Here is a 22,202-nt window from a genome sequence, read left to right on the forward strand (position 1 = left end):
ACATTACACTCAAACAAGCCAGTTAATGTTAGTACCTTCCTCTCTTCTAGAGAAGGCTGCTTAGCATTCACTTACCATTTATTCAAATCAGGTACTTTTGTTATACACTCTTCATAAACAAGATATTTTGAGGGAAACCAGGTAACTCAATATGTGGAATAAGAGAACAAAAGACAGAAAGTGGATTAATGAACCCAAAATAGAAGCATAACAGACACGTGTTAGTGTTCGTTTGAGGTTTCAACACTGTTATGATTTGCGCAGATGTTCAGACCAACTGGGGAAAGAAGTGACACGCAGTAGGACTTCTCATCTGCTGCCAGTTGTGATCAAAATATGGTTATATTATGGGGTAAAAAAAAACTGTTATATTGGTAATGTTGTGTAAAACGTTCCTTCCAGACAATTTTGACATCTCAAATGGACAATAAGAAATGTGTGACGAATGTATAATGGTAGGCGGATGCAACAATGTGTTAATTATGGGACATGTTGTTCATTTAGTCACTCTGATGACATAGAGGGAGTCGACTATAAAAAAGGAAGGATGCCTTCCTGTAAATAGTTGGGACAGAGACCAAATAAAAGTGAAAAGATTATCCAAATTAGATTCTCCAACTATTTTGAAACAGTCCACAATGAGCAGGTGAATTGGTAATAGTTGAGGGTATCGTGTTTGGGTGTAAAAGTGCTTCTCAGTCTTTTTAAACAAAGATGGGTCATGGCTCATCACTTTGTGCCAAATATCATGAGAGAATTGTCAAACAATTAAAAAATCCCATTTCTCAATGCAAGATTGCAAAGAATTTATGCCTTTCATCATCTTCCATACATAATATTGTCACAAGATTCAGGGAATCCAGAGAAATCTCAGTCTGTGTTGGGTAAGGCAGTAGACCTCTGTTGAATGTGCGTGACCTTTGAACCCTCAGATGGCATTGCACAAGATACCATCATGCTAATCCGTTAAATACAGACACGTGCTCAGGAGTAATTTGGAAAACCGTTTTCACTGAACACAGTCTGACTCTGCATTAAGAAATGCCACTTGAATCTCTGTTACGCAAGGAGAAAGCTTTACACCAGTTCTATGTGGAGATGCCGGCGAGTTCTCTGGGCCTGAGCTCATCTCAGATGCTCTAGAAGACAGTGGACATGTCTGCTGTGGTCAAATGGGTCCATGTTTCAGCTTGTTTTTGGAAGAAAATGGACATCGAGTTCTCAGTCCCAAAGACGAAAGGGACCAACCAGACTTTCACGAGCGACAGGTGCAGAAGCAAACATCTGTGCTGGTATTGAGGTGCATCATTGCAAACGGTATCGTAACTTGCATTATTGTGAAGGTACCATTGACATGGAGGCATGTATTTGGATTGTACAGAGACATAAACTGCCATCAAGATGACATCTTTCCTGGGAAGCAAGACAAAGCCAGGCCTCATTCTGCACATGCTAAAACTGAGTTGTTTCTAGACACTCTGCACCATAGAAGGGATGTGCCTGTTTACTGCAGTCCAGATATGATCTTATGGAAAATATATGACCCACCATGAAAAGGAGAATCAGGCAACGATGACCACAGACTGTTGAGTGGCTGTCTCGTATCAGACAAGATTGGGCAAATATTCCACTAGCAAAACTCCAACAATTAGTATCCTCCACTCCACTCCACTCCAGTGTACTTAAAAGGAAAGGTGATGTGACACAGTGGTAAACATGTCTCTGTCACAACTTTTTGGGGGTGTGTTGCAGCCATCAAAATCAAAATTTGTTCATATTTACAAAATACAATTATGTTGGTCAGTGAAAACATTGGAAAATGTTTCTTTGTACTTCTGTCAGTTTATAAAAGGTTAAATATAATGAACAAATCAAAGATTCTTGATTTTATTGCATTTTTCAAAATGTCCCAACTTTTTCTGATTTGGGGTTGTAAAAAGCAGCCTGAACCGCTGATACAAGGCAGGATGGACCCATGCTTTCATGTTTACACCAAATTCTGACCCGACCGTCTGAATGTCGCAGCAGAAATCGAGACTCATCAGATCAGGCAACATTGTTCCAATCTTCTATAGTCCAGTTTTGATGAGTCAGTGTGAATTGTAGCTTCAGTTTCTGTTCTGAGCTGACAGGAGTGTCACCGTTGTGTAGGCCCGTGGTTCTGAAACCCGAGGTAGGTTCATATGGAGATAAGATGAAAAGAAAATGTCATTGAAGCTTTTGTGAAGTCGGTCAGTTCCCATCAGAAATGCACTCATATAAGCCCCCACATCAATTTAATGTGTAGAATTTTCTTCCAATATTACGAGCATCGTAACAGTGAGCTTGCCCTGCCTGGTACAGTATTTTCTCTGCTCTCCTCTTTGTGTCCGTCTTCAGCGTGTCCCTTCTCTGGCCTCTGTTAACGTCCTGCTTACAGACCGTGGTAATATTTCCACACAAATTACATTTTGGGAAATAATTGCAATGCATTTTGTTTGCAAGTCCAGAACAGAGATTGGGTGAAAAAAAAAAAGTGAACTGGCCGGTTCTGATTGATGGTCTGTCGACCAGTGCATCTCCACTACTGGGAACCCTTCACCTGAAGCTCTAATGAGGAGGACACGCTCTCGTGTGAGGGAAAGAGTGAAGAAGAGCAGCACATGTCTGCTGATGTACAGCCGCTACAGTTACGGGCGATTGGTTGGGAATTAAACACACCTTTTCACTGAGTTATTATTGTACTCTAGCCTGGTGGAGACCATATTCATATTCCTCGCACCAAGCTCGTGTCTTTTGCGTAGTGGAAATGTGATTCATTTATGTGATCGGCGAGCTGAAGACTACGTCTGGAATCAAAGGAAGTAATTATCAACTGGTTCCGACCCGTGGCTGATCATTTGGAGCATTCCTATAGGTTTTTTTGTTTCCATATTTGAGCTCAAAGCATATAAGCCTGCGAACTCTGGTGCCCCCCCTCAGGGGAGCGCGGACCCCAGGACGGGAACCACAGCTCTTCTGCTTATTTGAGTTTCTGTTACTTTCTATCAGCTGAACCAGTCTGGTCATTCTCCTCTGACCTCTGGCATCAACAAGGCATTTTCTCCCACAGAATCGCCGCTCACTGGATATTTTTTTCGGACCATTCTCTGTAAACCCTAGAGATGGTTGTGCGTGAAAATCCCAGTAGATCAGCAGTTTCTGAAGTACTCCAACAATAGAACAACCGTGCCTTTTTTAAAGTCACTTAAATCACCTTAATTTTCCAATCTGATGAACTTCAGCAGATCTTTTTGATCATGTCCACATGCCTAAACGCATTGAGTTGATGCCCTGTGATTGACTGAAGTGTCCAGTGAGTGTGTGTGTGTGTGTGTGTGTGTTACATTGCTGGTTATATTATGACATATGACACAACAGGACATTTTTTTAAAATAAAATTTATTATATTTAATGTAAAAAAATATTCGCAATCTATGACTTTAAAAACACTTTAAAGCGCAAAAGCAATATTTCTAAATGGCAAAATACATATCCAAACATCAGTCAGGTAGTTCAAAGTTACCTGTGTTAGTTTCCTCCATCAGGTCTATTTTACACAGCACAATCATGCAAAACACAATACAAGTGAATTTGAAGTTTTACGAAACAAGGTTACATAAGCAGCAACAACAATAAACCCACATCAAACCACGCGTGCGATACAGAAAACACAATCGACATAGACTGAAAACTATTTTTTAAACACATCTGCTTCCTCTGAGTGAGGGTGGTCGAGGTTCATGAGTAACAAAGCCGGAGTGGAGCACCAGGCGTTTGGAAGGTTGTGGGATAATGAAAGTACTTGTTGTGATGATTGCTGAAGTGTGTTGTGTTACAGAGGCGTTCTGTGGCAGGGGCTGAAGGTCCTTAGGAGCCACAATCCTCAGCTTTGTTCCACAGGCCCACGGCCTGATAAGAAATTTGGATGCTGTTACAGGAAGCTGGATGCTCCTCTGGCGATAGGCTTCTGCTGAAAGCTTCCCTTTTTCACTTTCTGTTCAACTGGCTGCCTGGAAGGTGAAAAGAAGGCGTGGAGTATGATAAACATGTGAGTCATGTTCATAACTAATCACTTTAATTAGTCGTTAATGCATTCTTTTGCGATTTTGTTATCTCTTTAATTCTATTATTTCAGGTGATAAGAACAAGAACATAATTAAATGTAAAAGACGAGTGTATTTCTGGGTGAACCCCTTAGACGGGGCTATGGAGAGATAAATCATCATCATATTTCAGACAGTTATTCAAATACCAGATACGTGAAATACAACATGCATAAGAAATATCCAAAATCCAAAAACAACAAATGAAAAATGACATTTTCCATTGAAATCTTTTTAAGAGCATTACGTTTTTTTAAATTGTGAAAATATTTAACCAAAAATTCTCATTATTTTCCATTTATTTAAATAATTATAAATTCAATAAATACTAAAATAATGTATATATATATATATATATATATATATTTTTTTTTTTACAACTTAAATAATATATCACTGTTTTAATGTCATTAAGAATTTTTAATACATACAGTGTGTGCATATAAATATTATATGTCATTGGGAATGTTTAATATGAGGAGTTATTTTCCAAAACGCTATAAATCCATTTCAATAGTTTTCAGGAAAATTATTTTTTTTTACCTAGACCCACACATTTTTTGAATATTCAATTTATCCTGTTGAAATGTTTTATTGGCCCAGTCTGAACATGTTGAACAATGATTATTAAATCAAAATACAATATTGTTTGTGATAATTTAAAAGTTAATTATTTTTTTCCCAAAACGCTATAAATCCATGGTTTGTCTTGGATTTTTTAGTCATTTTTAGACAATATAAGTCATTTTTAGTAAAGTGTCAAACCTATAACAAGTAGTAACAAGTAATTTGTCCACTAAATATGCATGAAAAAAACCCAAAACGAATTATTAAAAATATTCAATAATGATAACGATATTCACACACACACGCATGTATAGGCTACACAGCATGTGAGCAAAGCGTGACGCTTGAATATAGGCTAAGTTAAAAAAAACTTAAACATACGTTTCATATTTATGTTTAATAATATAATGTTATTTGTTTTTTCATCTATGTTGATTATATGAAAAGGGAACCTCATGAGATGAGTCAGATATGATCATAAGATGCCCAATATATCAGAAAACATTTGGAATGGCTCACACATGATTTTGACCACTTATTAAGTTTTGTTTAGTAGAAAGCCTTTCTTTAAAGTGAATTTCGTTTTGTATAAATTGTATCTTCATTTTAATCAATGTTTCATCAACAAATTGACTGGATTAATAATAAATAAATAAGAAGCAAATATAGCAGACATATGATCAGGACACGGAGGCGCGCGCGTGATCTGGAGCACAGCGATACTTGCCTCACAGTCCTGAGAAGTATATCTATAAAAAGCTTGAAATGTCTACTTTTAAACAAAACAATAAAAAACGAAAAGAAATGGGGTACTCTCTGCATATGTAGGCTAATTCGAAGTGTGCATTTCTCTCTATATGCGCGTTCACTACTGCGAAGATGGCGAGTCAGCATAGTCAACTTTATCTTTGCAGCCGACACTGACACAGAAAACACTAGTTACATTCAAAAATAAACAGTTCAAATGTTTCATGCATAATCATTACTTTTGTCGGTTCTTTGTGGCAAGCTTTATGCTAGCGTTGAGATGCGGAATAGGCAATCAAAAACGCTCATTATGGTTTCTCTCCCATATATATTTAAGTAATTAAATCAATATAAATATGCGACTAAACTAATCAATATAAATATGTGACTAAACTAATGGCTTAAATGAACTACTACTAGTCGAGTAGAAAACTAGCACTCATTTTGAGGAATGAATGAACATAAACAAACCTCTGTTCAGAGCGCCGCCGTGCTGGATTGCGTAGAACACTCACCGAATTCTGATTAGTCGAGAGGATTTATCGTGTTTAGGCTAAAAATAGGTTTGGCGCTTATCGCGTTTTGAAAAGAAACTGCATCTTCCAGTACATTTTAAACAAGGAAATATAGCGATTTGGCATGAAACGTCGATGGAGCAGTGAATAGGTTCAGTACACAGCAAAATGACATGACAAACTCAAAATGGCGTTTATCACCTTTTGGAAAAGAGCTCTTCATATGTGTGTGTGTATATATATATATATATATATATATATATATATATATATATATATATTACATATAATATATATACTTCTGTTAATTAAATTCTGTTACTTGAAATGAGGCTGAAATTAAATATAAATAAAATAAATATTAGTTGAAAAATTGAAACGAGGAATTAAAAATGTGAAATGTTGGCTTGGCAATACACTGAAATGAGCATAAGCTGAAGCACTAAAATTATTAACAAAAATGTATGTGTTTATTTTGTGACTTGAATTGGCATTTTATGTAATGAATTTGATTAAAAATAAAAAAAAGCCATTATATTTATAGAAAATATGACCCATAAATGTTCTTGTCAGGTTTTGTGAGCTTCACCCTTCTAGCAGTGATCTCACATTGGGTAATGTTGTTCTCTTAGTTCAATAGCCATATCCTGATGCCTTAACTGATCAGATTGTGGTCGGAACAGACACACTGAGTGTCTTTTCCAATTTGTAACATTACGATCGGTGAGATAAAAAGATGGAGCCCTTAACAGGAACTAAACATAATGGGGAGCTTTGACCATGTGTGCATTATAGAGGATAATTGCTTTTCCAGTAATGCATCAGGCAGGAAGGAGTCACCATCAAATACATTATTGGCAAGTCTAATTCCATTCTCATTTCTGAAAGACAGATAGTGGAATGGATATAAAATGTTTTATATGGGCTTTTATACATATATATATATATGTATATTTACTCAACATTTTTGAGTAAACACTCCTATTTAAACTATTATTTCTGTCATCAATGTCACGTCGTTGCTCTAACTGCCATTATCAGAAGAATCCATTCAACATGGCGGACACTCGCAAGCGACCGCAGCAAACTTAATGAAACAACTTGTAAGTCCACTACGCAATAATGAGTGTCACCAGAGCCCGTCTACAGAGAGCCTGTTCACTCCCTATTAAGTCCTATTGTACCGAATTTTGGTTGTAGTTCCAGCAGAGTTCCACTGGGGGCGATCGCCCATGAGTGCAAAATGAATGGGAGTCTATGGAGCTAGCGGCTAAATTTGTCTCTTTCACCCGATTGCCGTTGAGAAATCTCAGATTTGATTGTAGATTTTGCAAGTTCAACATGGGTTATAGGTCGAAAGTTGAATGAACGAGTACTTATGTCCTTTCGATTTCTTACAGGTTGAGTTGTTGTTGCCCATTGCACGCTAGCATTCTGCTAATGGAAGCTGATTGGTCAGTGAAGGACTGATTATGACCAGAGATACCGCTTGATGGCATCGTGGCATCCGAAGCGGGACCAGAATGTGTGTGTGTATTTTCAGTGTGGTGTTTAAAAACCTTAAAACAAAAACTCTTCTAGCGTGTGTATTTACCCGTGTCAGTGGTGTTGTCGATGCCTCGAGAGAAAAGAAAGTGCAGAGCGCGAAAGCACCAAAGTGACTGAAGGATTGCCGTAAAGCAGTATCTCTGCTCGTACGATGTGTATGACGTCATTGACATTTTAAAAGACTTTCTAAAGCAAATGAGTGACTCTAAAAAATCTAACGCCCAGCAATGTGTAATTTCTTTGCATCTCCTTTCGACAAAAAATTATATCCTGAGAAAAGTGGATTTTGAGGGGTATAGCCCCATTGTCCTTGATTAATGATCACTCGTCCTGTGAGCGCCCTCATGTGGAGCCAGAGTGGAACTGCAACCAGTTCAGAAGCCGGAAGTTTACTGAGAGTGGACGTTCTCCCCTTATTAGACATTCTCTGGTGTCACTGTGTGAAGTGAATGAGTGTATGAATGAAATGACTGCCTCAAACTGCCGCGTTGCTGTTCCCTTTTTTACGTGTCAGAAATCAGAGCTTGGCAAGAGTAAATCAACTAAAATATTACATCATACACATGTTCTACAATTTGATATATTTAAACGATTTAAGCGTTGTACGATGAATGGATGGAATAAGCACAGGAAGATCGCAAATCAAACAGCTGTATGTGCATCTCTGTGCGTCTCAGAAACCAGCACTGCCATACGAGGCTATCGGCTTTCGACAATAAGAAGATATTTAAATACATGTTATAATCATAATAAAAAAGATTATTTTATCAGTTATACAAGGCTTATTTGTTCCGTGATAACTACAAAGAAAACAGATAGCCTGTAAAACCATAGATAACGGTCTTCTCAAGTAATTGTACGAACTTTCCGGGTAATGCCCCGCCCATTTCCCGTTTTATCTGAATACAGATACGAATAATTTTGAGTTTGTTACAGATGCAGATACAAATACAGATATGAGCTCCGCTGTACACCACTAAATTATGCATAATGGCATGGAACTGACCCTAAACCAAACCCTAATCCTGATTAATTATTACTCAGTAATTAAATGTATAATTACACTGCAACAAGGACAACCTAAATAGTGTAACCCTGTAACTTTATACGGTAATAATACAAGCATTTACAGTAAGAATAAATTATGACATTGTAATGTCAACACAGAATGACTGTTTTAGTAAGTTACTTTGGTTTTAGTAAGTTACTTGCACATAACCACTACTGTTAAAATAAAGTTATGTGCGACAAAAACAACTCAGAACACCTTAGCAACCACACAACAACGCCCTGACAACCATCCACAACACTTTAGCAACCAACTAATAACCCTGTAAACATCTAGCAACAAGCCAGAACACCTTAGCAGGACACTGCAGATGCAATCTAAAACACCCTGTAAATCACCCAGAACACTACAGCAACTCCTCAGCAACAACCCTCGAAAACCTTAGCAACCACCCATAATACCTTTGCAACACCCTATCAATCACACAGAATGCCCTAAAAACACCTACAAAAACAACCCAGAAGACTATAGCACAACCCAAAACACTGTAGCAACAACCTAGCAATCAAGTAACCGCCAGAACACCCTAATAACACCTAATAACCCAGAACACGCCCTAGCAACCAGAATACCGTAGCAATCACCCAAAACATTGTAGCAACAACCCAGACCACCCTAGCAACAATCCAGAATACCTAGGCAACCGTCCAGAACAGTGACCAATCAGCAATTCAACAATCATCCTATCAAATCACCCAGAATGACCTAAAAATAACCAACAACCCAAACACCTCGCAACCACCCAGAACAATCTGTCAATCAACCAGAATGCCATAGAAACACCCTACCAACAACCCAAACACCTAGCAACCACACAGAACGCTGTATCAATCACCCAGAATGCCCTAGAAACAACCTACCAACAACCCAAACTCCTCGCAACTACCCAGAACAATCTATCAATCAACCAGATTTCTCTAGACACCACCTACCACCTACCAACAACCCAAACACCTCACAACCACCCAGAACGCTGTATCAATCACCCAGAATGCCCTAGAAACAACCTACAAACAACCCAAACACCTAGCAACCACACAGAATGCTGTATCAATCACCCAGGATGCCCTAGAAACAACCTACCAACAACCCAAACACCTCGCAACTACCCAGAACGCTGTATCAATCACCCAGAATGGCCTAGAAACAACCTACCAACAACCCAAACACCTAGCAACCACACAGAACGCTGTATCAATCAGCCAGAATGCCCTAGAAACAACCTACCAACAACCCAAACACCTAGCAACCACACAGAACGCTGTATCAATCACCCAGAATGCCCTAGAAACAACCTACCAACAACCCAAACACCTAGCAACGACACAGAACGCTGTATCAATCAACCAGATTTCTCTAGAAACCACCTACCAACAACCCAAACACCTCACAACCACCCAGAACGCTGTATCAATCACCCAGAATGCCCTAGAAACAACCTACCAACAACCCAAACACCTAGCAACCACACAGAACGCTGTATAAACCACCCAGCATGCCCTAGAAACAACCAACCAACAACCCAACACCTCGCAACTACCCAGAACAATCTATCAATCAACCAACCAGATTTCTCTAGAAACAACCTACAAACAACCCAAACACCTCGCAACCACACAGAACGCTGTATCACTCCCCCAGAATGCCCAAGAAACAACCTACCAACAACCCAAACACATAGCAACCACCCAAAATGCTGCATCAATCACCCAGAATGCCCCAGAAACAACCTACCAACAACCCAAACATCTCGCAACTACCCAGAACAATCTATCAATCACCCAGAATGCCCTAGAAACAACCTACCAACAACCCAAACACCTCGCAACCACCCAGAACGCTGTATCAATCACCCAGAATGCCCTAGAAACAACCTACCAACAACCCAAACACCTAGCAACCACACAGAATGCTGTATAAACCACCCAGAATGCCCTAGAAACAACCTACCAACAACCCAAACACCTCGCAACTACCCAGAACAATCTATCAATCAACCAACCAGATTCTTCTAGAAACAACCTACCAACAACCCAAACACCTCGCAACCACACAGAACGCTGTATCAATCACCAAGAATGCCCTAGAAACCACCAACCAATAACCCAAACACCTCGCAACCACCCAGAATGCTCTATTAATCAACCAGAATGACCTAGCAACAGCTAAGAACACTATATCACCCCAGAAAAACCTATCAACCACCTAGCTACAACCCAGAAGACCACTGAGATTTAGTATACATTTACTTCAGGAGAAAGACATTTATGTGCCTCAATTGCAAGTGACTTTAGATAAAAGCGTCTGCTAAATTAATATTTGTAAAAGTATTTATTTCCAAATGGTAATTTACACAGAATGGAACCCAAACCCGAATCTGATCAGAATAAAATGATTACTCACTTATATTACTGAGAATAACTTGTTAAACCAAGAACTCTTTATTTTAATCAGCTAATTAAAATAAAACATTAATGCACATATAAGGACGCCTTTGTCAATCTCCAAGACACACTGTCCTTTAACATAAAACACTCAGCTGTTCTGCAGCTGTGGTTCATAATGCTTGACATCTGTTCCAATAAAAACAATAACAAACAACTGAATGAGAGTAAATAAATAAAGACACGTTAAAGTGTTCCCTTATCTGAAGGCAAATATCTCCATATTTGCATTTATAGTAATTTCTCCTTTTCAAATATAATTTCCAATGACTGTCCTTCAAAAGAAACTACTTCACTCTATTATTTACTGTTCATAATTTTACTTTAATTTATCACTTCATGTAAAAAACTGAGCTTAAACTGTAAAAAACTTCTGTAAACTAAGCTTTTCCTACTGAAATCAAACACTCTGGGAACACAGGTCAACCTAAACTACTAGATTTCCATTAAAATTGTTCCATTAAACTCCTTTCATTGTTCAAATGTGATTTCTATAGGGATCAAGTAAAAGTACAAGCAAAAACATGTTTTATGAAGAACAGAATGAGAGACAAAAAATACCTAGCAAGAAAAATAGGATTTGGCTATCAGACAAAGTGGCACTTTAAACTTCAGTGCATATTTTCTGTTTCTAAATAGTTTTAAGTGGATTTTGTGTAAATGTTGTGCATCACAATACTATTAAAAAAGAGATCTAAGTAATTTATTTTCAACAATTTTGTGTGTGTATGTATAAGTGTGTGTTCTTGTTTAACCAACATTGAGAGAACCAAATGTCCTTACAACGAAATTAAAATGTGTAAATGTTGACATTGTGGTCCTCGTATTTGGTCCGGCCCCACGAGGAAAACAGCTTATAAATCATACCAAGAGATGTTTATTGAAAATGTAAAAAAGCTGAAAGTTTTCTGTGGCGAGTGGGTATAGGGGTAGTGTTAGTGTAGGAGGATAAAATATACAGTTTTAACAGTATTTTTAACAGTAAAAATCATTATGTCCGTATGGAAAGTCTACATAAAGATGTAAAAACAAGTTTGTGTGTGTGTGTGTGTGTGTGTGTGTGTGTGTGTGTGTGTGTGTGTGTGTGTGTGTGTGTGTGTGTGTGTGTGTGTGTGTGTGTGTAAATAAATATACTGTAATTAATATAATAGTATTATGAGGCAGTTCAGTGAATCACAAGTGTACAGCACAACCAGTGTTGTCTGATTCCTGAAGGAATGACTCTTGTGAGCCGGCTCTTTTTAATGAGACGAAAACATTCAGCACCATCAGTGTAATCTAATCTCAACAAATTCATTTTATAATCTTTATAGTGAATCAAATGCATACATTATAGCAACCTGTGCAGTTTGATTCCTTAACAAATTACATACATTAAAATTAATTTTGTCCGTAGTATTTTAATAAAAAATTGAATTAATGAATGAAATATTTTACATTGCATTTAAATAAAAACTGTTTAGCTTGTTTTTAAAAAAAAAAGTATTAATCATTTAATATATTGTAAAGGCCAGTTACTGGATTGCATTTATTTTGCATCTAAAAACAAAGCAATTAAAAAGTTAGAATATCAAACTTTAAATTGATTAACAAATAATCTCTCAAATTTAATTTTTTCCCTAATTAGTTCCCAAAAGTATTAAAATAATCGATAACGCACCTAATAAATTAAGGAAAACAGTTAATGCGCCTGTGGGTAATGTGAACCGGAAATGTTAACACTCTTTGGCCATAGTAAAATCACTGTAAGTAATGGCCTGTCATCGGTGTATTTGCTTTATACACAAGAGCTTGCAATGATGTTACACAACATATGACACACATGAGAGTAAAAGTATATAACAAAGGCGTTTGTACTTATACTGCACATATACAAAATGTTCAAGCAGCCATTGGATTTACATTAAAAAGGGATTCACAGGGATAGTCTTCAAACATGGGTGGGATTGGTGACTGATCACATAGATAAGATAAATGCACACAAGTTTTGTTTGAGAGACAGTTTGAGAGTATTGGTTTTGATGGGATAGTTGAGTGCATGACTCACTGTGGCTGGGCCGGCCCCCGGAGCCCCCTGTGGACCCGGGCCGGCTGGCGCTCTGCTGGGGCTCGCTGTTGGAGAACTGGGGGGCCAGGCGAGACCTGCCAGAACTGCCTGCGTCACTGTCAGGAGTGCGAGGAATCTTTGGCCGGCATGCAAAGTCGACGGTCTGGCCACTAGAAAGAAGAGAACGAAAGAGAAGCCAATAAGTTTACATTTGCAATTTGCCAGACTAGTGACTAGCAGACTAGACTCATTTGAATACATTTGGATTTGCTTCTCAATCAAATGTTTCTTGCTGAGGGATTTTTTTTTTTTTTTTTACTGTAAAACGAGACGAAACTTCCTGGCAAGAATAGCGTTTTTAAAGAGATATTTTTCTTTTGTATAAAAACGATCTAAAATGTGTTAAAAACACCGAAATAGCATTTTAGCTTAGCATAAAGCTAAATGTTTATGACAATTTAAACAAGTTACTATATACACTACTCAAAGTTTGCTTCATCAACCAACTGAGTGTAAAAAACAACTTTTAATGATGATATGTGGATTGTTTTTATAGAATGAAGTGGGAAATATACGATTAGTAGCTTTCTATACGATGCTAACGGCTAAAGCATTTTTCATATAAACATCTCTTAAAGGATTATAAATATAACGATAAAGATATAGTTTTAAAACTCTTTCTAAATATAAAATAATAGCAGAGTCCACAGCACAACTATAATTGATAACGACAGAAAAACGATACTGTTGAAATTACTTTCAGAACGATTTTTTCAGAACGATTTCAGAATGGTAATGCATTTTATGTATCGCTCTACAACTTCGAACACAAAACGGTGATTAATATGATTAGCCTTTTCTTGACTACATTATCAAACAGCTAATAATGTGTTGCTAATGTTACACAAAAAAACATGTTCCTGTTCGCCATCTCAGTCTGCCTTCCAACAATCAGGATCTTTAGAAACGTTTTGAACAACTCAGAACGTCAGTGGAGAAAGGCATATGTAGTTCATAATAACAACGTCATATTCATTATATACATCATACACCCGCTATATTGCTTAATGTACCCAGTTTTTCATATCAACAGAAAAATATACCAGGATAACCTGGCTTCTCTTGAGACTCCCCTGCTATAGAGCGGTCATAGTTAATGATATGCTAAAGTCCGCCCCCCTCGTGATCTGATTGGTTACAAGGTCGTTTGTGACGTCAGAAACACCAGCGATTTCAAACCGTGTTTTTGAGACTGTCTTTGGTTCACTGCAGTTTTAAGGAGAAAATACTCAGCAATGCTGTCGACTTATGAATTTGCACATGGTTAGTCTTAAAGCATATTAAAAACACCACAAAGACACATGAACAACATTAATACTTGATTTTCACCACAGGGGGACTTTAAGCATTTAAAACGATATCGTGCGCTGGTGTAGACGCTAATAGGGTTATCGTTATAGTTCTCGTTCTTGGTGTGAACGGGCCTTTATTCTTGTAAAACTACCCGAGGCTGCTTAATGAACATATTTATTGGATTCAAGTTTCATTTATTACAGCATTCCTAAAAGTCTCGAATCAACACTGGAGTTTAAAAAATTAACGACGAGGTTCAGGCTTTATTAAGCTTATATGCGGAGGACGAAATCCAGCGGGAACTGGAAAGTCGTACGAAGTCCTACGCCACCGGGCTAACTTGCCTTATCTTCACGGTACTTTAGACCACGGTGGAAACGCAGAAATCAACAGGTCTGGGGGGAAAAAAGCTCCTGGGACTAATTGCTTTGGGTAATTTCGGTGGAAACACGGAGTGTCTTAAAAATAAAATGAATATTTCAGCTTGGTTGGCAGTTTTCCTGTTGCACAAGAGTGTAATTATAGCTTTACACAAGAGAATGTGGTGCACGTATGTTCAAAGAGTCATTACATACACAGGTCTCCAGGAGTCAGGTTGGACAGGGATTTGGGAAGAAAGGAACCTGAATAAGCCCTTTGTTTAGCAGTTGTTGGATTCTCATGACAAACTCTGTCCTGTGGCAATGCAGACTCAAGGTTCGATGCCTTGCTCCCACCCCAAATTCCTTTGGTCTCTCTCTAGTGTTACAGGCTGTGACATGCTTGATAACACTGGATCCTGTGGACCTTTACATTTTAGATGTGCCATGCCACAGTGAGCATGGAATGTCGCACCCGGATCCTTAAACCTCTTGTTAAGGGAAAACTATTGTGGAAGATCCCAAGATGAGTAATGTTGTGCTAAAAATACGCTGAATGGGCAGCAAACCCACCTGTAGGATTGGCCGTTGGTGTCGTTCTGGCCTGGTGGAGGCACACGTCTCTCCGGGGACCCCGCGAGCCCCGATTCCACAGAGGAACGCCAGCATTCAGAATCCGAGGCTGGTTGGAGAAAGACTAGAAGACGTCACACACACCTCACATGCGGCTGACATCATTAACACACACGCGCCACAGTGAAGGACTTGAGAGATGTTCACTTTCACAGGGAAATGCAAAGTGGTCTAGTAGAGATGTGCTATACAGTTGCTGTTCGCAAGGACATTGAATAGGAATAGCTGCTAAGAGAGGAAAAGTCAGTGAGAAATAAATTAAACAGGTGTCCCATTTTTTGATGATACAATATAACCGCTTCAAAAACAATGCCTTTGTTGTCTGTGCACGAGAAGCTGATTTTTACATAACTGTGTGATATTTTTGGTGTTTGTAGCTACAAACAGCTTTGAACAGCATGGCTCATCCAATCAGAACCAGAACCATACATTTTATGGTCCTTTCCAAAAATTGGGTACACATTGAGGTCAGACAACTTTTTTTGAAAGCAAGGTACAAATCCCAAATGTTGACCAAGTTCGTTACTAAAGTTATCAAGCATTCAACTCTGTTACTAAAGTTATCAAGCATTCAACTCTGTTACTAAAGTTATCAAGCATTTAACTCTGTTACTAAAGTTATCAAGCATTTAACTCTGTTACTAAAGTTATCAAGCATTTAACTCAGTTACTAAAGTTATCAAGCATTCAACTCTGTTACTAAAGTTATCAAGCATTTAACTCTGTTACTAAAGTTATCAAGCATTCAACTCTGTTACTAAAGTTATCAAGCATTTACTAAAGTTATCAAGCATTAAACTATGTTACTAAAGTTATCAAGCATTTAACTCTGTTACTAAAGTTATCAAGCATTCAACTCTGTTACTAAAGTTATCAAGCATTCAACTCTGTTAGTAAAGTTATCAAGCATTTAACTCTGTTACTAAAGTTATCAAGCATTTAACTCTGTTACTAAAGTTATCAAGCATTTAACTCTGTCACTAAAGTTATCAAGCATTCAACTCTGTTACTAAAGTTATCAAGCATTTAACTCTGTTAGTAAAGTTATCAAGCATTTAACTCTGTTACTAAAGTTATCAAGCATTAAACTATGTTACTAAAGTTATCAAGCATTTAACTCTGTTACTAAAGTTATCAAGCATTCAACTCTGTTAGTAAAGTTATCAAGCATTCAACTCTGTTAGTAAAGTTATCAAGCATTTAACTCTGTTACTAAAGTTATCAAGCATTTAACTCTGTCACTAAAGTTATCAAGCATTCAACTCTGTTACTAAAGTTATCAAGCATTTAACTCTGTTAGTAAAGTTATCAAGCATTGAACTCTGTTACTAAAGTTATCAAGCATTCAACTCTGTTAGTAAAGTTATCAAGCATTTAACTCTGTTACAAAAGTTATCAAGCATTTAACTCTGTTACTAAAGTTATCAAGCATTTAACTCTGTTACTAAAGTTATCAAGCATTTAACTCTGTTACTAAAGTTATCAAGCATTCAACTCTGTTACTAAAGTTATCAAGCATTCAACTCTGTTACTAAAGTTATCAAGCATTGAACTCTGTTACTAAAGTTATCAAGCATTTAACTCTGTTACTAAAGTTATCAAGCATTTAACTCTGTTACTAAAGTTATCAAGCATTTAACTCTGTTACTAAAGTTATCAAGCATTTAACTCTGTTACTAAAGTTATCAAGCATTCAACTCTGTTACTAAAGTTATTAACTCTGTTACTAAAGTTATCAAGCATTTAACTCTGTTACTAAAGTTATCAAGCATTCAACTCTGTTACTAAAGTTATCAAGCATTTAACTCTGTTACTAAAGTTATCAAGCATTTAACTCTGTTACTAAAGTTATCAAGCATTTAACTCTGTTACTAAAGTTATCAAGCATTTAACTCTGTTACTAAAGTTATCAAGCATTCAACTCTGTTACTAAAGTTATTAACTCTGTTACTAAAGTTATCAAGCATTTAACTCTGTTACTAAAGTTATCAAGCATTCAACTCTGTTAGTAAAGTTATCAAGCATTCAACTCTGTTACTAAAGTTATCAAGCATTTAACTCTGTTACTAAAGTTATCAAGCATTCAACTCTGTTACTAAAGTTATCAAGCATTTAACTCTGTTACTAAAGTTATCAAGCATTCAACTCTGTTACTAAAGTTATTAACTCTGTTACTAAAGTTATCAAGCATTTAACTCTGTTACTAAAGTTATCAAGCATTCAACTCTGTTAGTAAAGTTATCAAGCATTCAACTCTGTTACTAAAGTTATCAAGCATTTAACTCTGTTACTAAAGTTATCAAGCATTCAACTCTGTTACTAAAGTTATCAAGCATTCAACTCTCTTACTAAAGTTATTAACTCTGTTAGTAAAGTTATCAAGCATTCAACTCTGTTACTAAAGTTATCAAGCATTTAACTCTGTTACTAAAGTTATCAAGCATTCAACTCTGTTACTAAAGTTATTAACTCTGTTACTAAAGTTATCAAGCATTCAACTCTGTTAGTAAAGTTATCAAGCATTTAACTCTGTTACTAAAGTTATCAAGCATTCAACTCTGTTACTAAAGTTATCAAGCATTCAACTCTCTTACAAAAGTTATCAAAATGATTAAACATTTAACTCTGTTACCAAAGTTATTGTAATGACCAAACTTTGGCAACTTTTAATGTTTTGTCAACCATTTCCAAAGTAATTACACATTTAACCCTGTTAGAAAAGTTATTAAAACAGTTAATTTAACTCTGTTACCATAGTTATCATAAGTTGCCAAACATTCAACTGTTACCAAAGTGATCAAAAATGATCAAACACTCAGCTCTGTTTTAAAAATTATTAAAGAAGATCAAATACCCAACCCAATTTTCTTTAAATTATTTGAATTGCAAATTTATCAACAACTACCAACTAAGACTTGGCTCAAAACTATTATGCAACCATTTATATTTTAATTTAGGCTAAATTGATATCTTAATGTTAAATCTACAACTCTGTTACCAGTATGAGCATTTGTGCTAATTTTATTTGATCTTTTTAAATGTGTAAATTATTTACTTTTTAATGTTCTTCTTCTAATTATTTCTATAAATCATTTACGAATTAGTTAATATTTTTACCATTTTTGTTTTTCTGTTAACAATTACAATCACTCAAATCAATTATTTAAACTCAAAAATCCAAAAAGGGAACAGGGTTGAACAAATTGCAAACCTGATAAAAAAAATTAAAATAAAATAATAATAAAAAACAACTCTTGAGCTGGGTAAACAACATTTTCGACCTACATACACTACTACCTATGTTTCAGAGGAAACGATCAAAGGAAAATAACAGCACTTGCACGAATGAACCCCTTCATATCTGGTTTTGTGTGATGTTGTGCTTAGATGGTATCATTCTCAGACAAACCCTCGCCTGCAGCCACTGAAAGCCACATCAAAATCATTCATCAGGCTGTGCAAAAATTTTATTATGCAAATTAAACGTTGAATATTTATTAAAGATGGAACTGTGATGTTATCTTTCTGAAGCGTTACACAACAATGATATTTTCATTTTTCTGAGATAAAAAGGTATTTTTTATTCAGAGAAAAAAAACAATACAAAACATAATAAAACAACACAAGACATGCCGGAGCACATATGTAATATATGTCAGTGGTCAGCACACGTACCCAGTGTCTGGTGCATGGATTCAGCCGTGCTGGGCCGACTGCCCGTGCGAGTAGGGGGGCGGGAACTAAAGTGAGAGTGGGCGGGGCTTTCTTCACTTCTCAGTCGGGTAACGGGGTACACTCCGTCCCCACCAGCTCTGCATAGGCAAACACACATACATACACACATGAAGACCTCCGATGCAAAAGCCTCTAAAAGCCAGCTATGTCAAAAATGAGATAATATGGAGTGTATGCTCTCCGCACATAGTATACGTTCTTCAAATACTTTCACTTCAAACTCATTAAATCCCAGCCTCAGCCCATTCAGAAATGCCGGTACTAAGGTAGAAACCTATACATAGGAGCCTGATAAAAATGTTAATATTAAAGAAAAACGTTAGATGCTTTGATGCAACAATGATAATGCTGACAAAGTTGGGAAATTCAATTAATATTTTTACAGCAATTTACTGTTCAGTCCAACAATATGATTGTCACAGACGTTTGGAATTTGACATGCTTCCAAAATTGTATTTAAAAATTATACACTACCAGTCAAAGGTTTTTGGATCGGTAAGATTTTTAATGTTTTTAAAAGAAGATACTTCTTCTGCTCACCAAGGCTGCCTTTATTTGATTAAAAATACAAAAAATACATTTAAAATATTTAAAACATAAATGCATTTCAAATAAATGCTGTTCTTTTGAACTTTCTATTCATCAATAAATCCTGGAAAAAAAATGCACACAACTGGTTTCAACATTGATAATAATAATAAATGTTTTTTGAGCATAAAATCATCATATCAGAATGATTTCTCATTCTGGAATCATGTGACACTAAAGACTGGAGTAATGATGCTGAAAATTCAGCTTTGATCACAGGAATAAATTACAGTTTAACAATATATTCACATAGAAAACAGTTTTTTTTAATTGAAATAATATAGACTGGAGTAATCACAGGAATAAATTACATTTTAAAATATATTCAAACAGAAAACAGTTATTTTACATTGTTATACTATTTAACAATATTACTGTTTTTTTTTTCCCGATCCAAAACTTTTGTTTTAAAATTTAATATATATTAATATTTATACTATGCATTGTTTGTATATATTGGTGCTTATTAATTAACAGAATTAAATATACTGGCGGTCAAAAGTTTGGAATAATTACAATATTTTAAAGTTTTTGAAAGAAATTGATGCTGACCAAAGCTGAATTTATTTTATCAAAAATACAGTAAAAACAGTAATATTGTGAAATGTTATTACAATTTAAATAACTGTTTTATATTTTAATATATTTTAAATTTTAATTTATTCCTGTGATCAAAGCTGAATTTTCAGCATCATCTTAACGTCTTAACATCAAGCGTCCTCCGGAGATGGTAGTAAATATTGTCTTAAAAAGCACGCACCGATAAATTCAATGTCGTGTTCTTTCATTCACACCCTTTTTCAAAAGGGCAAGTTCAAAACATTGACAGTCACGCATCCAATTGTCCATGATTGTTCCCATCACTGATCGATATGCTTCATTCAGTGGAACAATGAGGATATATCCAACAGAGGATGGAGTCTTGTATATCCTGCTTGCACATTAACATGATATTTGACTTGAGGGCAGAACTATTGACTTCTCCCATTATTTACGACAAGGTCATAGGTGAATATAGACACATTTGCACTTCAGCTGTGAGTCACAATGTTTGTGGTATTCTGTATAATCATCGCAAATTAAGTTGAACTATTTAACGCCTCCAATGACAACACTTTAATTGGAAAAAGAGAAAAATAACTATTTTGTGGTTACTGTACCAACAAGGAAGCATAGTACACCTGAACTTATTAAAGTAACACGAAATGCACAAGAACCATCTCTGGGCGTGCGTTAAATTTCACACATAGTTTTAGAGTTTGTAAAATTAATAAGATTTGTGATGGACAGGGGAAGATTTCTGAATGATTCAAATGTTAATTTTTGTAATACTTAGAAAGACTTTAAAATATAGGTTGAATGCAAAAGTTATTAAACATTCAACCCTGTTAGAAAAGTTATTAAACAGTAAATTCAACCTTGTTACCAAATTGATTAAAATGATCACTCTGTTACCAAAGCTATCTTAAGTGATCAAACATTCGACCGTCACCAAAGTAATCAAAAACTATCAAATTCTCAGTCCTGTTTTCAAAATGATCAAAGAAGAGCAAGTACTCAACCCTGTCACTAATTGAGTCGGTCTGAACAGACGCATTAACAGCCGTCGACTCAAATTGTTGTTTATCACAGCGAATTTTCACACCAAATATCCGTCTTGTAATGTTCAGAATGAGGTTCTTACATGGAGTTTTTGTGAGAACTGGGCGTAACCGGCCGCTGGAGGGGCTCGTCTATGCTGTGAGATGATGGAGGATACGATCTTCTCTTCGTCTTCACCAAGTTGGTCATTATCTACAAAGCACCAGAGAGACACTTTTCACACAGAATACAGCTGATACATCTCAAAATTAATCACAGAACCACAGTTTTCTATGAATGAATAATGTACATCTTCCTATCAGTAGATTATTTCGTTCCACTGTTGTTATAGCTGTGGCGTGGACATTACTATTCTCATACAATTCGAACGATTATTAAACTTTATAGTTATCGTCTTTCGTATGAACGGGCCTTCTGATCACTTGTTACCAATCCTGTGTTGATATATTTCCTATTGAAACAGGAAGTTGGGGTTGGTCATATTGAAGGTTTTTTAATCAATAGCTATTAAGGCCCCAATACACTCGGCAAAGTTATTTTTAGTTATTCAAAAGCAGTTAAAATAAGTTTGAAATGCGTGACCAGCGGTATACTGTTAGTGAACATCCTGACGCCGTCCACGCTCTTAAAGGTTGTATCAGCGATTTCAGGCCCAAAAAAGGCCCAAACATAAATGATCACATTCATCTAATCTTTCCTAACGATCCGCTAGGTGCCCGCCCCATAAGCAGGCTGTCAAAAAAACATGTCTCTGTAGGCAGCCTAGGCTCTGAGATCTGCACACAAAAACAATTGGTTTCACCAACCACTCAAAACCAAAATAAATATTGTTCCAACTTCCAACCAATCACCGACAGGGACGGGTGTTGCG

At 36.4% G+C, this 22,202-nt stretch overlaps 1 protein-coding gene across 2 annotated transcripts in view; it reads right to left on the reverse strand.

Moving 5' to 3' along the window:
• Positions 1 to 3,403: 3,403 nt before the first annotated feature.
• armc9 (armadillo repeat containing 9) overlaps positions 3,404 to 22,202 on the reverse strand; it is a 53,228-nt gene continuing 34,429 nt past the window's right edge. For both annotated transcript variants that reach the window (XM_077202549.1, XM_077202552.1), the window contains 5 exons: positions 21,414 to 21,523; positions 19,082 to 19,218; positions 15,347 to 15,455; positions 13,062 to 13,231; positions 3,404 to 4,031 (listed from right to left, as the gene is read on the reverse strand). In XM_077202549.1, coding sequence (XP_077058664.1) covers positions 4,009 to 4,031; positions 13,062 to 13,231; positions 15,347 to 15,455; positions 19,082 to 19,218; positions 21,414 to 21,523 — 549 coding nt within the window. In that variant the 3' untranslated portion in view covers positions 3,404 to 4,008. The remainder of the gene's footprint in view (positions 4,032 to 13,061; positions 13,232 to 15,346; positions 15,456 to 19,081; positions 19,219 to 21,413; positions 21,524 to 22,202) is intronic.

Source organism: Siphateles boraxobius, unplaced genomic scaffold (assembly GCF_051911475.1).
Source record: "Siphateles boraxobius isolate OS27281-9 unplaced genomic scaffold, OSU_SipBor_1 118, whole genome shotgun sequence".
Classification (NCBI taxonomy): domain Eukaryota; kingdom Metazoa; phylum Chordata; class Actinopteri; order Cypriniformes; family Leuciscidae; genus Siphateles; species Siphateles boraxobius.